General features: G+C 41.6%; 2 protein-coding genes across 7 annotated transcripts in view; both read left to right on the forward strand.

Annotated features, from left to right (window-relative positions):
• The first annotated feature begins 2 nt into the window (after positions 1-2).
• On the forward strand, positions 3-7341 carry stradb (STE20 related adaptor beta). Of its 4 annotated transcripts, none has more exons than XM_032506166.1 (12): positions 3-253; positions 821-1102; positions 1696-1776; positions 3507-3609; positions 3730-3851; positions 4036-4144; positions 4342-4465; positions 5199-5370; positions 5501-5605; positions 5708-5964; positions 6081-6123; positions 6288-7341. In XM_032506166.1, exons 2-12 carry the CDS (start codon positions 1091-1093, stop codon positions 6447-6449), a joined length of 1290 nt encoding a protein of 429 aa, XP_032362057.1. In that variant the 5' UTR covers positions 3-253; positions 821-1090; the 3' UTR covers positions 6450-7341. The 4 variants fall into 4 exon arrangements, with proteins under 4 accessions (XP_032362057.1, XP_032362056.1, XP_032362058.1 ...); XM_032506165.1 differs by having other exon boundaries at positions 857-1102; XM_032506167.1 differs by lacking the exon at positions 1696-1776 and having other exon boundaries at positions 857-1102.
• Positions 7342-9180: 1839 nt separating this feature from the next.
• The window catches only part of nbeal1 (neurobeachin-like 1), a 43072-nt gene continuing 32089 nt past the window's right edge, over positions 9181-20163 (forward strand). For 2 of the 3 annotated variants that reach the window (XM_032506079.1, XM_032506081.1), the window contains exons 1-3: positions 9181-9288; positions 9801-10177; positions 18242-18333. In XM_032506079.1, the coding sequence (XP_032361970.1) occupies positions 10127-10177; positions 18242-18333 (143 nt within the window). In that variant the 5' untranslated portion in view covers positions 9181-9288; positions 9801-10126. The remainder of the gene's footprint in view (positions 9289-9800; positions 10178-18241; positions 18334-20163) is intronic. The other variant, XM_032506080.1, reaches the window with a different exon arrangement.

Genomic DNA, 20163 nt, shown 5'->3' on the forward strand with positions numbered 1-20163 from the left:
GCGATGACGCGGTTACCACGCGCCAACTATCTGTGTCAAATTAAAAGTCCTGTCAAAAGATTACATTTTCTCTTTAATGACACACGTTATGCGGTTCAATATTGACAGAAAAACTCGGGAATGTTTGCACAAACCATTGCACGTGGAGACAAAGTAAAATAATATAAACTTTACGAACAAAACGTCGTGTTGGACAGCAGGCTCTTTGTATTTTTAACTTGTTTACGTCGAAGCGAGCTGTCGAGGGGAGAAGGTAAGCAGCTTCTTTACACGGCACTGGAAATACATACAATAAATATAACTATTATATGACTGAGCTAACGTTAGCTCAAAGCTTGAACCCTGCACTTTATCCATAGCTACATTATAACTACCCAAATAGGAGAGCTAGTGTTTCTGTTTGCCTGTCCCGTATTTTCTTCACGGGGTTCTTCACGTTAATGTTAATGTTAATGTTAATGTTAATGTTAATGTTAATGTTAACGTGCATTAACATATGTCACCCTAGTAAATAGCCTATCTGTTCGCTAGCTAGTAGTCAAGATAACCGTCGGTTTGAATAATAGTCGTGTTCAGATTCAACTAAAATGGCTGCAGTTAATCTTAACCTTGAAGTGGAATTGGAGTTTATATAATGGTATTACGAAATTATTCATTTTAGATTGCCTCGAATGAAGCCTTGCAGTCCTCTTTAGTACATCACAAACAAAGACAACGAAATAAATATATAAACACGTCTGGTCGTGATCACGACCGATATGTAGCTCTTGTTTAGGGTTCATTTATCATTTTCCTTATCAAGTCAACATTGTTTTGACAGGGATATCTGCTGGTGAATTTCATACAATTTCCTCAGATCTCTAGATCACCTGATGCCGCCAGGTAATTGGCTGCAAGCGGATGGATGAATGGCTGAGGCATGCTGGATGCTGGAGGCTGGTTACTCTCTAGTCTAGTGGGGGATTCAACGTGTGTCTCCTGTTACTGCTGCGCTTCCTCCTCCTGTGTCCCTCCATCGCAGTCGGTCTCCTTCGGCCTGTGAGCGGATGAATGCCAAAGCCTGCGATCTTACCGTCGCCAAAAGGACTCCATGTCTTTCTTGGTAAGAACTATCACGCTGCATGGATTTTACTTTGTGCCTCCGTGCCTGCCGAGATGTGACCTATTAGATGTACAGTCACGAATCAGTTGCTGAAGCCTCTGGTGTATAAGGCAAATTCAATCAGTCAAGTGTGTTAAAAATTAGTAGCTTCCAGATGGTCTATGCACCATTATTTTTGTTAGATAGCAGATCAGGTCATCAGAAAACCCCACTGCATCTGCATTTATATATGATATATAATACTTTAACATATACAGTATAATAATAGCATAGATTGGAAAATACCAGATATTAATATTGGCTTTCTGTGCTCTACTAACATCTAATGGGCACATCTAATTATGTATGCAGCTCTTACTTTGCTCTGTTGGGATACAGTCACTCAGCTGCCTCTTTCATGTCTGTTACTCAACTCTCTCTCCACTCTGCACTTCAGACAAAATGCCCTGTAAATCCCCTCACAGCCTGTATTCCAGATGCTTTCTTCTCTACCTCCTCTCTGACCCTCCACTCCCAAGTTCCATGTTTCCTCTCCACTCCTCCATGTGCTGTTGGGCATGTCTCACCTGTCCCTCCCCCCCCTGCTTTACCAGGACTGTTCCTGCATCTCCCACACTCAGGTCCAGCCCTTGGACATAGAGGAGCGCTATGAGGACATCAGCCACCAGCTCCTGGTCAGTAGCCAAGACGCTGTCGGCATGGAGACATGCATCACACTGATGTTCTTAATCATATCATCACAATTCATTTAGTATCTATCTGGATCTGCTTAACCCTTGCCTTAAAGTTGTTAAATACAGTAACTATTGGAATAACATTGCTAAATCTGTTAAAGCTGTTGGCAACACTTAAAGGGGTACTCCATCAATTTTGTTGGGGGACTCACAAGAACATTTTAGCAGTCAAAACTGGTGGGACAGAGGCCGAGATATCCTGATTTTTAAGTCCCTAATATGGGTCACGCTCCAAAAACAGTGGATACTACAATTACCATCGCAGCTCAATAGTTTGTAATTTATTCGACCCGTTTTGTCTGTAAACGTCCATGTGTTTTATACTCCCAGTTTATAACACAGGCTTTTTGAAATGAAGTGTCAAGCCCAAGTCAAGGTAACCCTGATGACATCACTATGACATCAATAGGGGTTATTTTCTTAGACTTAATAAAGCTCCCAAACCACACAGCAGGCTGGCAAGTTAACTGATCATCATTAGAAAAATGGGTGGAGTGCCCCTTTAAAGCACAGCTATAATCCCCATTATTGTTTCGATTGATTTCACCAGGAAGTTTAAATTGTAATGCATTACTTAATATGTATTAAATATTACTAACTACTTAAAATGTAGGCCTACTGCTAGTGTGTAAGCTCACTTTCCCCCTGATAATACAGACAAAATGCTGGGACAGTATAGATAAACACGATCAGTTGATGTGTTTTAAACAAAGCTACATCAGAAACACATGCAACTGTCTGATGCTGTGCTGAAAGAGAACCAGACACTATTGAGTCCCAAAAATGTGTCTGCATCACTAATACCCCGTCTACACGTACATGGTTATTTTGAAAAACAGACATTTCCCTTCGTTTGTGCCCTTCGTTGACAAGCAAACGGAAAATTCGCCTCTGAAACGATTCTTTCTAAAATCTGCGGCCAGAAACTTTGGAAATCTTTTTTTGCACGTTTGCATGTACTCTGAGACAAACAGAGGTTTATGCAGCCGAGAAAGTGAGGAAGAGAAGAGAGAGGAAGTGATTTGCCACCTACAGGTTTGGCATGCTCTTGGCCACATTGACAACATGTACACATGGGTACATGTAAATGAACACTTTTCTGAAAACAGACAGCTGTGCACAATGTTATTTTTGAATGTAAATGTTGAAATGTCCGTTTATGAAAATAGGCGGTCACGTGTAAACGTAGCATAAAACTGCAAGCATCTCCCCCCTCCCTCCATCCCCTGTGTCACAGTGCCACTCCCTGGCAGCATTGTCCCCTCACACATAACCTCACCACCACCACCACAAAATTGGTTATCATGTAAGAATTACTAAAGAGGCAGTTAAGTTAATTTTTTTGTAGGATCATAGTACACACTTATTAGACTACATCTGAAAATGACTTTGCATAGTTAATATCTGTTACTTAAGAGTCTTTCCATTTGTATGTTAGTAGTTTTCAGTTTTTCTCCAGATTAGCTTGTTTTTCCATTAAGGGGGAGGGACCTGTACCAGAGCCTGTGAATGTGGACCCTAAGTTCTGTCAATATGGAATGAGAGGTTGATGAACGTCATATATAACTTAAAGCACATTTAAAATGACAGCATACGTGTACGTGTTTGAGTTAATACAAGATGGACTGAATCAGTTTTTCTTAAATGCATAATATATGTGCGTCCCGTAGAGCTGTGACAGTTCTGAATACACTCTGCAAGGGCCAGCAGGTGGCGATGACATCACAGGGCTGTCAGCTGAGCCAGTCCACTACCAGCTACTGTCTGAGCTGGGTGAGAAGAACACCAAAACATATACTTGAGTCAGCTTTATTTTCACTTTATTTCCCACTAGATCTTTCAAACAACTGTAAATGCAGGAAGATTTCACTTCTTCCATTCTGTGTATGACAGGGAGGGGCTTCAATAACCTCAGCCAGGTGAACATGGCACGCCACATCCCCACTGGTCAGCTGGTGGCTGTCAAACAAACCAACCTGGACGAGTGCACCGAGGAGGAGCTGCTGCAGCTCATGGTGAGCTGCCGTCCAGAAACAGGCATTTATTAAAGGATATTTTTGCTTTGTGCATGGGGTTCTTATCTTCAAAGCTTATTTTGGGGTTTCACAGTTTTCAAGGCATGCTTCTGTAAACTTACATTCAACCAACAGCTGTTCTCCATCCAGGTTGGTTTATATCTGATTGTTTCTCAAACCTCAGAACGAGGTTCTGCTGTCCAGGCTGTTCCGTCACCCCAACCTGCTGACCTCTCGCCTGGTGTTCAGCTCCTGCTGCCAGCTATGGGTCCTCACACCGCTCATGGCCTATGGTCAGCCACACCTTAACTTTTGCCCTTTAAATTCATCAAATGTATACACTAAGAGCCAATAGCTCTTTTTTTTGTTTTGACACACATGCATTTCTTTACAAAACCGCACTCATAATTTGTGCCACTGTTCTCACAGTTCAGATGTATCACTGCCAATTTTCACATGCTTATGTGTCCTTTCCTTCTCTTGGCTCCAGGCTCTGCAGACACCTTACTAAGAACATACTTCCCAGATGGAATGAGTGAGTCCCTGATAGCGTACCTGCTGTACGGCGTGCTGAAAGCATTGGAATACCTGCACCAGATGGGCTATGTTCACCGGTCAGTGGGATTCGTTAGAAACATCTGTAGAAGAAACATCTGTATTACAACTGTGGCAAGGATCACCAGTAAGGGGGAAATTTGAATGAAAGAGCTTAATTGCACCCTAGGTGAACATTGATTATTGATTAATAATTACTGAGGAGGCAGAGGCATGTTTCCAAGTATTCCAAATAGTTTTATTTAAAATCAAAACAGGCAGAGGATTGAACTTCTGAAAGAAAGAAAGAAAAAAAAGTGAAACGTAAAATGTTGGGGGTGTGGATACAATTCTTATTACAATTTCCTTGAATTGAATTTTCTTTAATTGAATTTCCTTGAATAGGTAGTCAGGATGAACCTGGAAAGGAGGGGAGAATACTATTAACCAGGCTCCACCTTACTATATCTATTACAAATCCAAAGGAATAAAACCACCTTTTCAGGGCAAGAGGGGCAACAAGAATGTCCTTACAGCACATGAAATGTGCCCTTCACATACCTGAGGGGCTACAAACACTAGCCACAGCAGGGAAAGATCAGAAAGCAGAGACAGGTTATAAGAGCACAGGTGCCTTATGTAACCTAGCCCTGATTAGGGGGTTGGCCATGGGAGGGGTCAGGCCAAGGCTGCATTCAACTCCACTACACATTTACCTGTGCTAAGGGATGCCTTTCCCACTATACAAGGAAACACAGTATTCAAAAAACTTGTATCTATCTCATTTCTTTCCACATATTCCTCTCGTGTCAGGGGTGTGAAGGCCAGTCATATCCTGCTGTCAGGAGAGGGGCGTGTCTACCTCTCAGGGCTCCACAGTATTTACAGTATGATGCGTGAGGGGAAGAGGATGAGGGCAGTTTTTGACATGCCCCACCACAGCCCTGCCCTGTTGCCCTGGCTCAGCCCTGAACTACTGCGACAGGTCAGGACTCACTAGATTTAGTGATAACATTAATTCCAGCAGTGCATATTTCAGAAAGCATTATTCTAATTTCAGCCTTATTCTAATGTATATTCCCTCAATCCTTTCCCCATGATGTTGCCCTCAGTAGGACCTGCACGGTTACGGAGTAAAGTCAGACATCTACAGTTTAGGTATTGTTGCCTGTGAGCTGGTCAGCGGCAGGGTGCCTTTCCAGGACATGCCCCCCACTCAGGTAATGATAACACTAGCATCCAAACCGCTTAAGAAGAATGTGCATGTGCACATTTAGCTTTGTTGTCCACAGTTTGCATCAGTGTTGAATCTTCTCGTTCAGATGCTGCTTCAGAAGCTACGCGGCTCCCACTGCTGCCTGCTGGATGTGGCTCCATTCCCGCTGGGAGAGCTGGGGGGGCTGAAGGTGTCCCGGTCCGGGGTAGACTCCGGCATCGGGGAGAGCGTGGCCACCGGCAGCATGACACACAGCGCAACCGCTCCTCCTACCGACCGACCTCAGAGCCCTGCACCCAAAAACCACTCAGCCACTCTGCACAACCTGGTCCAGCTGTGTCTGCAGCAACAGCCTGAGCGCAGGTCATTACATTAAAGGACCAGTCGTCTTTTTTTTGACGATTGATCTGATAGAATTGCATTCATATGCAGCATAACCTAAAGCAAATAAGTGTTTGTGCTGTTTTTGTCTTCCACAGACCGTCAGCATCTACACTGCTGACCCACGCCTTCTTCAAGCAGGTGGGTTTATTAGTCAGGTTGCCTACTGCCTACCTCTCTCAGTGCGGCTGCTTTTGTCTAAATTCACGTAATTCTTGTTATGTTAACTTCCACTTGGCTTTGAAAAAATTACAATACAGTATCTTGTGCCAGTGTTTAAGCCGAGTTGTGTCTTTCTGTGACAGGTGAAGAGACACACCAGAGACACCTTCCTCAGCCTCATGTATCCAGCAGTGCCCCTCACCAGCCCCGATGACCCTTCAGTATCCTGCCCCCCCGCCTTATCCTGCCACACTCTGGCGTCAACCTCCACCGACACCACTGAGGCTGTGTGGGACTTCTCCTAACCCTAATTCTCTGTCCCTAAATCTCCAAATACTGACTAGCAAGCCAATGACAAGACAATCGAAGCAAAGCAATGAGGCCAACTTCTACTGTGCTTTTATTTTGTATTATTAACCCAACTCTCTGAGCCTTTTTTGAGTAGTTTTGGAGGTATTTTATATGTTTGTCTGATGAATACATTAAGTTTGGGTGACGGGTTGGTGACAAGACTGTGAAAGTGCTGGATCAAAGACGCTGCTCTGATCATTTCTAAAGGATCTATGATGACACTAAGGAACTTTCAACAACTCCCATGACAACACTAATCAGTTGACTAATAATCACGCACTTCCTCTGAGATAAAAGGCAACTATGAGTGAAAGAGAAAGTCCACCAAGAAATATTTTGTTAAAAACAACTAGTTGTGCTAAACAGTATATGGTGTTTTTACTGACATTGTCTGTAATTGAAATAAATAAGAAAATACTTGTAAAAGTAAAATCTTAATAGGTACTGACAAATTAACCCCTGAAGCGTAAGTGACTATGCTCAGGTGGATTGTTCTTTACGGTGTACTGTATTCAGACTGAAAAGTGAATACTGAGATAGCTATGTAAAAAGAGCAAATGAGCAATATAGTATATCTAGTGTCCAACGTAGGACTTAGAAACCATCAGTAGAAACAGTAGATTCCCTGCCTTTGTTGTCAGTGATTCGTCTAAAGAATATTTCTACTGTGCTGAGTGACCACTTCTCCAATAATGCCTTTGTTTTAATGAACCCTGCATTCTGAATATCCATCTGTAACTGTGATTAAGTGTACTGTATATGAGAACTGTGATCTACGGTACATATCAAACATGGTAGCTGTATGAGCCTTTTATATGTATATGTATATATGTATATATGTATATATATATGTATATATGTATATATATGTATATATGTATATATATGTATATATATATATGTATATATATATGTATATGTATATATATATGTGTGTATATATATAATTATGAATATACAAAATTTGATTTCTAAACTTCCTGTTAGCCTTGTATGATTACCAGCTGCGCCAGCAACACTGGTACTGTTTTCACCTTGTGTGTGTGTGTGTGTGTGTGTGTGTGTGTGTGTGTGTGTGTGTGTGTGTGTGTGTGCTTGTGTCACAGAGGCGCTTTTAAGAATTTTGCCAGCTGTTTATATATTTTGTCTCTCTTTAGATAGATTTTGTCATTGCAGTAGTGTCCATTAAACTACAAGCAGTCTACTAGTAAAAGCCTCTAGTTACCTGTATCACGTTGTCCAGTTTCCTCAAGTTGTTGGCATAATCAAAGAACCTGGTATTCAGATTGTGGTTGAATAGCCTGATGATATATTAGAAAAGAAAGACACTGGGATACAGCATCTGTCCATGTTTTTAAAGAGCCTTATGTATGCACAAGCATGTCTTTCACTTAAGTGATGAAACAATTAATAATAATAATAACTTTTTTAGCACCTTTAATGAAAAGATTAACCCCAAGGAGCTTTGCACAACATAATTAAAAACAATGTTTGGTTAAAAAGAGAAAGCAATAAAAAATAAAATAAATAACCCTAATAAAAGGAATATTGTAAAACATAAAACCTATATAAAAAAAAACAGAAAAAATATGTAAATTATCACTAAATAATCAAATGTGTGCCACATGCACAGAACTGATTCAAATATCTATTTGAGCAGAGATCCTGAATCATATTGCATGTCATGAAGGGTTTGCTTTTAGACCACAATCCACGTCTAGTCCAGGCTGGTTCAAGCTCCATCATCATTTGTCAAAGCCACATAACTTTATTTATTTTTAATGACTTATTTTTTATACAAAAAATGTATAGATATATATCTGAAAACCTCTTTTTTTCCTGTGAAATAAAACATTCCGTTACAGAAACACATCAACATAACCCTGAGAGACATAGCAGCTCTCTACTGCTCCACTGGATGGCACCACAACACCAAAGCCATAGATTCAAAACAAACCGATGGAGCTCTGCAAACAACCAAGCCCAGCCCTTAGCAACCACGTAGCTCCACATCCACAACGTAAGGTGTATAAACTGTCGCAAACGCACCTAATGATAAAAACAATATTACAAGCCACTATTGTTTCCTCACAACAACTTAAGTACGCTATGATAAAAACACGTATGCTGTATTGAAACTAGAGTTTAATCCTGACTAGTTTGGTATGACGTTTGTACCAGTTGCTACAGTGTAATGTGTATCCGGTTCCCCTACCAAATTAAAAGTACTGGTTAACCATTTCATACACTATTGTTGATGAAACCAAACCAAAAAAAAGTATTTTCTGGTGCAATCTTTGCCAACAACTTTATATTGGCCTACCATTATCAACTTTAAGACCAGGGCATCTTGCCATTTTAACTAAACGATTAACATTTGGCTTGTAGCAAGAATGCGGCATATTTATTATTCTTCTGTAAATGTGCCAACTTTATGGGACTTCACCCCTGTGTGACTAATAGTACAATCTCCCATTTCACATGCTGTATTGAATAATTTCCTTGTCTTTGACAGAATTGAAAGTAAGGCTACCAGACTTTGTAATCAAACACATTTTTGTTTAGCGAAAATTTGTAGATGACAAATGAACGAAATTTCTGTCATTGTTGTATTTGTGCAATTATTTTCCAATCATGTGCTTTTATGGTGAGCGCTCTTATTTTGAAATGGATCAAAACGTGCGTCGACAGGAAGGTGCTGTAGGGGTATGCGCGATACGTTTGTCGGAAACTTGACACATTTACAGCAACTCTGGAGAAGGCGTCAGTGACAGTGGTCTTTTTGTTACACAGGTGAGTGGCCCTCAGTTTCTCGACGGTTTTAATATATTTTAATCGGGTATTCATATCTGTCTCTTTTAAATGAGACGTATGTAGCCGGGCAGGCTTGTGGGGACGAGGCGTTTCTGTCACATGAGGAGGAGGAGAAAGGAAGGCTGTAAAAAAAACCAGAAATAGGCTTTTTTGACAGCTAGCATTTAGCTAACTTGGTCAGGTAAGGTCGACTTAATGACTGAGTAATGTTTGCCGAGGATAGCCGAGGGCGTTGTGCTGTCACAGGACGAGCGAGTCATCTTGTAGATAATTTGTAGAGCACACAATAGAGCAGACATTATTAATGGTGTGTGTTTTGCAGTTTCCACCATCGCCTCAGTCTGTCTGTGCTTGGAGCCAGCAGGGCAGCTCAAAGTGCACCGGGAGTAACGTTTCTGGATGTATTTTGTTGTTGCTAGCAGTGAATACTTTAGACCGTGACAAAACATTCGCCTCCATGATAAGTAACTGTCTGTTTTTATCATTGATAGAAGAGAAACGCTGCTGGGAATACTCTCTGCTTCTCTGAGAAGAGCAGAACAAATGGAAGTACAGGCCCACCTGGGTCAAGTCCTCTCCGGGACTGCACATCTGTCCTCTGCCATGGAGTAATTCTTGGAAAGTTTCTGCCACAACACGTCATCTAGCACCCATTTCGACATATTTGAGGCGTGTTACACCTTGCCAGAGTTGGACAGTCACAATGTTGAGCATTAAGGCCAGCAGCAGAGGTTTAGCTCATGAGTGAAAATCATGAAGCAGCCAGGGAAGTGACCTCGGGTGACACTACAGCCTGAGGGTGCAACTCACCGGCACCATGGCATCCAAGGAGAGACTGTACGAGGTCTGGATGCTCTACTGCACTAAGGTAAGGTCAGGTGTATTTCTGTGCACACAAACTACCACTATGGCTGTTTTGTCTCCTGGGAAACAGCCAGTGAAATGTCATTGGGTGAAGTAATAGACAGTGTGATGACATTTCCTCACTGGCTAAGAGGTTTTTCTTTCTTGGCATTCATATTTTGAAAGTCTAGTGTTCCTGCCTGTTTTTGCGACAGAGCATATCTGCTGTGGCAGACTATGGTCAGCAGTATGTATAATCTGTATGGAAATCATCAGTATGAGAACTCAAAACAAAATCAGACATTTTTAAACCAAAGTCACTGATTGCAATTATTTCGTGGTGATGTTTTTATACCATGCATTAAACGTTTCAGGATGCAAAAGCTTTGGAAACAGCGTATAAAACATTATAGGACTCTAAAACGCTCCAGTTAAACCCGTGCCTAAATTGCCTGCTGGTCCTGAAGGATGTTTTGGCAGAGGACACATTAGGCTTATAAATGAATAATTATTTCACAGAGAACCATTGTAACTTTATGGCTGGATAGTGTTGCAAATACTTTGGCACAAACCCTCACCATATTGGTGATGAATAAATAATTGTCAATACCATTCCCCAACTCTAAAAACATATCAAACAGACGAAGATTAAACATATATATATACAACACCAGTAGAGAAGCTGTGTCAGGCTTTAATATCAGTTTATGACAGGAAGTTCTCATAATGTGGTGGGTACTTCTGCAGTGAGCAGTGCATGTAGAATACTGCTTTGTTTTATGGTGGAGATGAATATTTGACCCTGTAGTAGCAACGGCACCCCTTGAGTAGGCTGTTGGCTAGATTTGATTCACTTGGCGATAAAACGGGAATGTCCTGTCTTCTGATCACAACGGCCTGCCTGAGCAGCTCCTCACGTGAGCCTGGCTGCAGTCACACACCTTACTGTCCACTGTAATCCCTCACAAAAAGACACATAGTACAGGCAAAGAGGTTTTCTGCATGTTTAGGACCTTGAGTAATCCTCAACCTATAAAGTGAAATATGTAAGCATGAATGCATAGGGAAATAGAAAATCTAGTGCCAGTGGTTCGGGAGAAGTACTCAGACACACTGCTGCCCGCACACACTTGTCACAGACACTTGTGAAAATGCCAGCATACACATTGCATTTGTTCTAGCAAGAGTGTGTATTTGCATTGACGAAGCATTACACTGCGAGGAAGGATCATTTCATTCTGGCTTTGAGCCAAGGGTCCACCGGGCCAATATTTCTCTCTGCGGGAGGCAAAAGAGACGCTGAGAGAGAAGCACTTAATAATATATGTATAGCGGCCTGTCTCTTTCCCCGAGCAGCTGAAATGTCAGGTGTGTGTGTGTGTGTGTGTGTGTGTGTGTGTGTGTGTGTGTGTGTTGTGTTTGGTTGTTGGGTGTGTGGGTGTGTGTGTGTGTGTGTTTGTGTGTGTGGTGTGTGTGTGTGTGTGTGTGTGTGTGTGTTTGTGTGTGTGTGTGGTGTGTGTGTGTGTGTGTGTGGTGGTGGTGGGTGTGTGTGTGTGTGTGTGTGTGTGTGTGTGTGTGTGTGTGTGTGTGTGTGTGTGTGTGTGTGTGTGTGTGTGTGTGTGTGTGTGGTCACTCACATGGCCTATTTCAGTTGAGGAATGTTGGTATGGCCCATGACCCCTTGTGGTCCAACTAAAGGGTTAATTGTTTCTCAACCAACCTCAGTCCTTACCTCAATTGTCATATAACATATGCTTAAATGTGTTTCATAATAATATTGCAATTGTATACACATGACATTGATGGCAGGTACTTATTGGATACTGCCACTTTGAAGGCTAATTAACCATGTAAAACAGACAAAAAGTACAAGCTAGTTAAACTATATTAAATAATTCCGTAAGTATAGCTTGAAAGGTGTTTGTTGTTTTCTTGTGCTCATCATATGTCCCTCATGCCATCTGTCTGTTTAATGATTGACAAAACCGTGGAGCCATCACTGCCTTTAGTGTCAGAGGTTAACACTTGCACAGTTCTAGGCGGAGCAGTCGTTTAGAAGCGAATTGACAGTAAAACACAAGCAGCCAAAGGTATGCGCTAGGAGAACCAGCTCATCCTGCTCTGTCAACTATAGACATCAGCTGTCATTTCTTATCTCTGTATGTTATTCACCTGATTGTCAGCCAGTATCCAGTGCTGAAATTCTTTTTTTTTAAACCGACGTATCATGCTTTAATTTTAACGCCTGACATTGTACTAATAATTGCAGACTATGTTTCGTGCCAGCACTGGCAGCTGTTTACATATTGATGATGAGGTCAGAAATTGTTGGGTAAGCAGCTCAGAGTCAGTGTTGAGGAGTGTGTTGGTGTTTTTGTTTTCCGGCCGCGGATGTCTGCTTGTTAGCTCTCAGAGCCTTCAAATGCATGCTTACGCTCCAAATTCATTAGCTTGCTGAAGCTGATAAAGGTTTGTTTACATCAGTAACTTAATACAATTGAAGAATAAATCTATATTGGCCAAAAAATTCGAAGTGGGCATTTAAAGATCCCATTGCATATTACCATTTAAATTTCTAATACATTGTTGAAATTATGTTGATACACCCTGGTTTTACATAGTTTGACCATAGCACCTAGAAACAATGGAAACCCCTGCGGGTTTCTGCACACATTTGGTTGTGATAAACAGCACAAGTGGGGATTCTGTGTAGTAGTAGATTTCTGAAGCATTCAAAAGGTTTGCAGTTTTGATGAAAATCTGCAGTAGTTAAAAAGACTGACCCCAGCATGCTTCACAGAGTTGTACAGGGCTGAGAGGTCACAGATGACAGTGAAGGCCGTTATGTAACCAGCGATCCTCTTAGCTGCATGTCATTGGTTTGTGCCAGAGTGTTGTCCCCAAGCACACAGAAGTACTGGTGGCCATGGCATACAGAGGCAACAGCACTACGCTGCACTGGCGCTCCTATTTCACCAGTATATTATCCAGAAGGGCTTGTCAGAGAAAGTGGAGGGTTTAGCAGGCTTCGGAGTGCCAGTTACGCTCTTAAAGCCTTTGTCTGCTGCAGAAAATCCCTTTTTAATTCCCAACCACAGGGAACATGCCTCAACAACCAGGGGCATCATTTCACCCTTCTGTGGCTTTAAGACTGAAATTGGTATCTTAATTCTAGAGCAGAAATTCTCTCTGCCTTTTTAAGTGTCCACAAACCAGGGTTTTCTGGTTACCATTTCCAGAACCGTCATCCTGTCTTATGTCCCCACACCCTACCCTGCCGTGTTAGTCGCTTTTTGACTGGAATTGGAGAAACGACAATAATTTGCATAAGCCCCTGCACTTATGGGAATCATAATAATGAAAAGATTGGGGGGAGAGAGAGGGAAGAGAGAAAGTGTCGCAGTTTCACATATCTGCACAAGTAGATTACTCTGGTCTTTTTTCTGGCTTTCCTTCATGTTTGCTTATTACGGTCTAATCTCTGTTGTCACACGCACGCACACACACAATGTCACACAAACCCGCACACTAAGGCTTTGGTTAATGTGCTGGTATGCAAAGTTTGTTCCCTCAGGCTAGCTTTCTTTTTCACTGCCGCTTATTTCAATTCTGTGTTACCCTCCTGCATTTCCCTCTGTGCTATGAATAGCTCTGGAATAACACTGATGTCACTGACATACTGTAGTGCATCAGACATGCCTCAAGTGGTTTTAACCCTTCCCACCAGCCCCTTGAAATCCTCCCTCAGCAGTGACGTCATGGCCTAAAGGAGTTGTCCCTGACTGAGGCAATGATGTTGGGGTGCAGAACAGAATGACCGCAGCCGTCTTTAAAACCTACGGGGAGGGGACCTTTTTAAACACTGTGGTTTCAGTGACTTCATGCCACTTCCGCCCAACCAGGTCACTCACAGCCTCCCCAAACTAGGCAAACAGCCACCCGTCTAGCTGGCCGACCGCGCCTGTCTGGAGGGGAGGATCACTTGATGAGACTGTGTTGCTGCTCTGCATGAGGGCATACTGATAATAGTTAAATCAATCAAGTAATCTAATTACTGACAAACAGTGCGTGCGTCCCTTTACCAATAAAACATTTGCAAGACAGATTTTTATTAGATATTCCAATTGCTGCATTTACATCCAGTACATGGCTATTGTTGTGGATTATTCTTACCTCTTTTGACGGATTTACTGGAATACACATCTGGTCAAATTGTTAACATGAAGCAATTTAATGGGTTAAATGGTCGTATCACTTTATTTCCATCTATTTAGAGGGACAGTGTCCTCAAATTTGACACCATTATTATCTGCAATTATCAGATGCTAGAAGTACCCAATGCTGGGGAAGATGTTATTAGTTGGAAGGATATGATCTCACATTGCAGAGCCCAATCTGCTGTTGCAGGTCAACACACATCTCTTGTTTCATTCCCATGTCAATGGGGAACTGAATGAAGTGCATTGATCTGTGTTGCTGGTGACCTTGTTAGCTTTACAGAGGAATGTGATGTAGTAGCTTGGCAAAGGGCCTAGACTAATTTGATAATGGATATAGGCATGGAGAGGCATGTGATCTTCTCATGGGAATTGTTTTCATATATATTGGAACACAAAATGGTTGTTAGAGTTGGGACAAGGTGACTGTTGGTGAGTTGGGATTCCTACTTAGGTACGTCTAGATCAGCGTGCGTGCGTGCGTGCGTGCGTGCGTGCGTGCGTGCGTGCGTGCGTGCGTGTCAGGCAAATGATGAAGCCCATGAATTAACAGAGCCATGAAGAGCAGGGTGTGTCCTCGCCTGCCACAGTCCAAACCCTCAATGGGTATCTGTGCTCCCAAGCTGCTGCCTAAAAGAGGACATTATTACACACACACACACACACACACACACACACACACACACACACACACACACAACACCAACACATCTTCAGTCACTGCTACTAGAAAGCTTTGTCAGTTGAGAGTAAGCTGCTTGCATAAATCATCGTCTACCATGGACATAAAGACAATGCTGTATTTATTGCAAAATAAATTTTTAGTATTCATGCCATAAGGAGAAAGACACACACAGGCGACATGCCTGTTCTCCCAACAGAACATATTATTCACACGTGGCTGAATCATTCACGTGTCTCTCTCTCTCTTCTCTCTCTCTCCACACACACACACACACACACACACACACACACACACCACACACACACACACACACACACACACACACACAAAGCATCCCAGGATTGTTCTGATGACTTCATAGGAATTGCAGAGAACTTCTTTCCTCTTCGTTCGGACTGATTTCCCACTCTGACACGCGGACAGAAGCCTTTCAGTCACTCTCCAACTCTTAGCCGATGGCACTCTGATCCTAAGAAACCCTGTTTTTCCATTTGTGTTTTTTTCTTCACTTTCAACCTCTAACATACAAATTCTTCATTGGAAAAGGTATGAATTGGTTTGCGAATTGTCTGTGGACCTGAATTTATTCATCAATCCTCCTGTTTGTCTGAAAGTGGCATTATGTCATGTTTTCAGGTGTGTGCTGTTTGCATTCTTCAAGTGGGGATAGCTTCGGTGCAGGAAAGAAAAAACAGTGCTGAGAAAAACTCACATCCGACCCATCCAATAACATGGGGAACATTAGAGCATTCATGCATTCTGTTCTCATTCCCCATCTGTTTCTTTGTCTCCTTTGGATATATATATATATATATATATATATATATATATATATATATATATATATATTTTACAAGGTGGTTATCTTTTCCCCATGGTAAATTTGAAGTACACTGCTCGTAGGCCACAGACCTCAACAACTGTGACAGAAGATGGGGAGAGGGAGGAGAGATGCATGATGGCATGTAGGCCTAATCCCTAATGGCTTGAATGTTTAAAATAGTGTTTCCTTTTAGCCAGGCTAGCGGTGTTTCAAGAGATTGCAATGTCAGTTGGTCTCACACTTTGGTCCTCCGTACTGGATGGATTGCTATGAAATTTACTTCAGATGTTCATAGTCCCCACACGGTAAATCCTAATAGTTTCAACCAACCCTGACTTTTCCTCTAGTTCTATCAACAGGTTAGTTTAGAACTGTCCAACACTTCATGTTCATGACAGAATACCTCTTTTAATTTAGAGGTATTCTGTCATGAACATGAAGCATCTAAATGAATGGCATCCGAACCTGCGGTTAGTCAAACTATACCAAATGAACAATATACTGACTGGTGTTATGGTAATCTGCCCCCATCACCTCTTCAGCTCTCCTTGACCTAGATTGCGCCCTCGCACCCTCCAGATGGCTCAAAGTCTTTATGACAAGATATGGTGGGGGGTTGTCAGCAAGTGATTACTCCTGAATGAGGAATTAATGACTCTATCCAAGCACCATGGAGCCATCCAACTGCCCTGCACCCTGCATGTCTGTGTGGCGTAAAGCTGAAACAGTTAGTTGTTGATCAATCAGTTGATCAAAAAAATAAATAAATCATTTTAGAAGCAAAAATGCCAAATATTTTTGATATTTGACATTTTATATCATTCTAAATTAAATATCTTTGGTTTTTGGACGTTTGCATCAAGGCATAAACCTCTATGTAAATGTGCGCCTGCTCTACCAAGTGAGCCAACCTGGCCACGGGATATGCATTTTACAGTTCAGTTATAATTTCAAAATTTTTTGTAGACAAAAATTATTAAAATTATTGACAGATAAATGATCATGAACGAAAATTATTTTTAGTCGCAGTCTAGTCTCAATGTCAGACTTATCTCCACAGCGCTGTGTCAGTGCTGAAGCATGGTCCAGTTGCACCGCTTATCTATTCTGGGATTGAGGGCGGGGGTAAATGGTCTGGCTTGTTTGTATTTCTTTAAACCAATCAAAACCGTCCTGGCTGGTGCTAAGCCCCTGATGCTGCGACGGTGCCCTTGCAAAATAGACAGCGGAGCGATAACGGAGCGATAACGGAGTGATAGTTCCAGTCCTACTGTGGTGTATGCTATAACTGTTTCCCCGCTGCTTGAGTTTTTATAGCACATACCCATGAATGATGTACTGTTTTAGGAGAGATTACATAATAGTACCATAATTACAGTATGTGTTTCTTTCAGCCATTAGTTCTCAGTGTCCCCTGGTCAGATCCATTGATGGTTTGACTAGAAAGATGAAGATTAAATGATAACCATAGCCCAAATGAAGTTGGTGTCAATAATTGTAAGTTACGTACATACAGAGATAAATAGAAAATCCAAGCTTCCTTCAGAACAATACATATCAAGACTGGCAATCTCTTGTATTCTTTATTGAGATATTTAAGAGCTGATGTTCCCAGTAGAACTAAGTAACTGGTAATGACACCCTTCTGAGTCCTCTTTATGGTCACTGCTGTTTAAGCATTTTTTTCCCGTGGTCCCCGTGTTTAGTGTCCTGTGTTTGTCCCTGTGCGTTGAGGGTATTTTACACCAGGAACTGTACTTTGACCTAGCAAGCCAAGCCAGGCCAGGCCAGCCTTCCTCTGTGGCCCATGTTGCCATTCCATCCTTCTCTGGGCATTGTTCCAGGAATTTAGGAAATGTCGATCAGCCGGCTGCTAGAAACTCCCCCTCAGAATGCAGCCAAGCCTGTTTTCCACTCCAACAGGTGGATGTTTGGGTTTCTACACCCTAAAAAGATAAGATACTCACACACCTGAGACATTCCTGATATCACATGTGTGTCATGCGTTTGTAGCAGCTTCAAATACTGCCAAAGTAAAAAAGGCCTAATTAAGCTCATCATTCTGAACTGCAGAGACAAAAAGTATGTGGCTTCTATTGTTATTTTTATTTTGTTTTTATTGTGTAGTCCCACACGCACACAACACGCTTGCGCGCACACACAAGAGTCAATCAAATTGCAGACAAAGCCTGTCAGCTGCCAGCCATTTATGTATTTTAACAATGACAGCTTTTGTCAGCAAAGGCCACTAACTATATTGTTTTCTTTCTTTACCCTGCTCTCTTGCTTGTCTCTCTGGTCCCCCATCTTCCATCCTTTTATGCTCTTCACTCCCTTCTTTCTTTCGGCTGTTTCATTTCTCAGAGGGATCCAGACTACTTGAAGTTATGGCTGGAGATTTTCATCAGCTCCTATGAGCAATGTCTGGATGTGGACTTTGAAAAGCCTCCTTCAAGGTAACCTGTGACAAGTTGGTATCATACTTACTCACTTGAAGTTCATTTTTATAAAGCAAACATATGTCTACCTTTTAATAGTTATAGTAGTAATAAAGGTTCCCACTGTTTAAAATAAATACCCAGTTCTTCTTCTGTTTATCCAAAAATAACTGGACATATAAAATGTGTCACTTTGTGTGTGCACTGTGTAAGAGAATTCATCCTAAGAAAAACCCACATATGATAATTCTTCATGGGTGAAATTTTTAATAGTGTTCACTGGTGAAATAACAAATAAATGGTGAGTTGGATGTCATGATGGACTGTATTATGAATACCCTACAACAGTAGTTCCAAACCACCCGTCAATAAACTGGATGTTGTAACACTGTTGATTACATAAAAATAGATATTGTTGCAATACTTTTTTTTTTTTTTTTTACTATGGATCCATTACTTTTAGCTAACTAAAAGTACGTTCTTCATGTTTGGATTATTGCAATATACTGTACACATGTTTAAACAAATCATCCTTGGACAAATTGCAAGTTGTACAGAATGCAGCAGCAAGACTTCTGTCTAAGACCAGCAGGAGATCGCACATTACTCCTGTGCTTAAGGCTCTTCATTGCCTACCAATAGGTTTTAGAGTGCATTTTAAAATTTTAATCAGTTCCTTTAGAGCCTTGCATGGTCAAGCTCCCGCTTACATCCAGGATCTATTGCATGCCCACACTTCTGGTAACTCTGAAGTCTTCAGGCCAAACCCTTTTAACTGTCCCCAGAACACGTTTTAAAACCAGAGGTGATCGTACCTTTTTCTGTGGTGGCTCCAAGGCTCTGGAACTCTCTCCCTTTAGCCTTGAGAGCTTTGGATTCAGTGGAAACTTTTAAAAAACACCTGAAGACACATCTTTTTAAACAAGCTTTTAACTAGCAATATGGCTTAGTATTTTATGTGTTGCTGTTTTATTTGTTTTTACTGTAAAGCACTTGGTGATTCTTCTTGTCTGTGAAAGGTGCTATATAAATAAAGTTTACTTACTTACTTACTTGCTTACTTACTTACTATTTAAGTGTGTCTGCTTGCTAACTAGCTTGATACTTTTCACACACTCTTAATTACAACATTTGTTAATGTGTTACAACCGACTCAGGTTGATTTGACTTGGAATCCACATATCACAATTTCTATTTTGTAGTTGAATTAGTTGAGGCATTAGTTTTTCACAGCTTTTCATGTAATTCCTGGCAACTACAGAAGTGCAGCACCTGGTTACCCCTGGTTGGGAATCACTGCTCTACAACAACCCAGTCCGCACTGTCACCTGTTAGTCTCCTTCTGTCTAAAGTATGTCACACACCCTGATAACATGGACCTTCTTTATTACATTTAACAATACACCAATGCAGTTTTCTGCATTAGGTCCTTGCGAGTGGGTTCACAACTCTCTCATCTTGTGTGCGTCATCCACAACATGGCCGCATACAGTGCAGCCTTCTGAAGCACAACCCAAAATAGCACGGCCACACCAGATGCTTTTTGTGCAAAGCAGTCACATTTTGTTGCAGGTGACGCTCTGACTGGTGTTGACATGTGGACATATGATGCAGGTTAATGTGAGAGCCTCTCAGTGCTTGAACACATCTGAAAGCCTGTGTCCAGTATTTTAGTTTGTTGATATCTAGTCAGTCACATTTTATCACGGAGGGAGGGCCATGCGAAAGGGTGGAGTGGGGTGGAGAAACATGGGTGGTTAAATCCTTTCCTCCTAAATCATTTGTTGAGCTTTTTATCTCTCCATCTCTCTCTCTCTCTCTCTCTCTCTCTCTCTCTCTCTCTCTCTC

Source organism: Etheostoma spectabile, chromosome 24 (genome assembly GCF_008692095.1).
Source record: "Etheostoma spectabile isolate EspeVRDwgs_2016 chromosome 24, UIUC_Espe_1.0, whole genome shotgun sequence".
NCBI classification, from domain to species: domain Eukaryota; kingdom Metazoa; phylum Chordata; class Actinopteri; order Perciformes; family Percidae; genus Etheostoma; species Etheostoma spectabile.

Coding starts and splice junctions, on each gene's coding strand:
- stradb (XM_032506166.1), top strand. Junction 5,371..5,500: donor GCCCTGAACTACTGCGACAG/GTCAGGACTCAC, acceptor TGCCCTCAGTAG/GACCTGCACGGTTACGGAGT. Junction 6,124..6,287: donor CCCACGCCTTCTTCAAGCAG/GTGGGTTTATTA, acceptor TTTCTGTGACAG/GTGAAGAGACACACCAGAGA.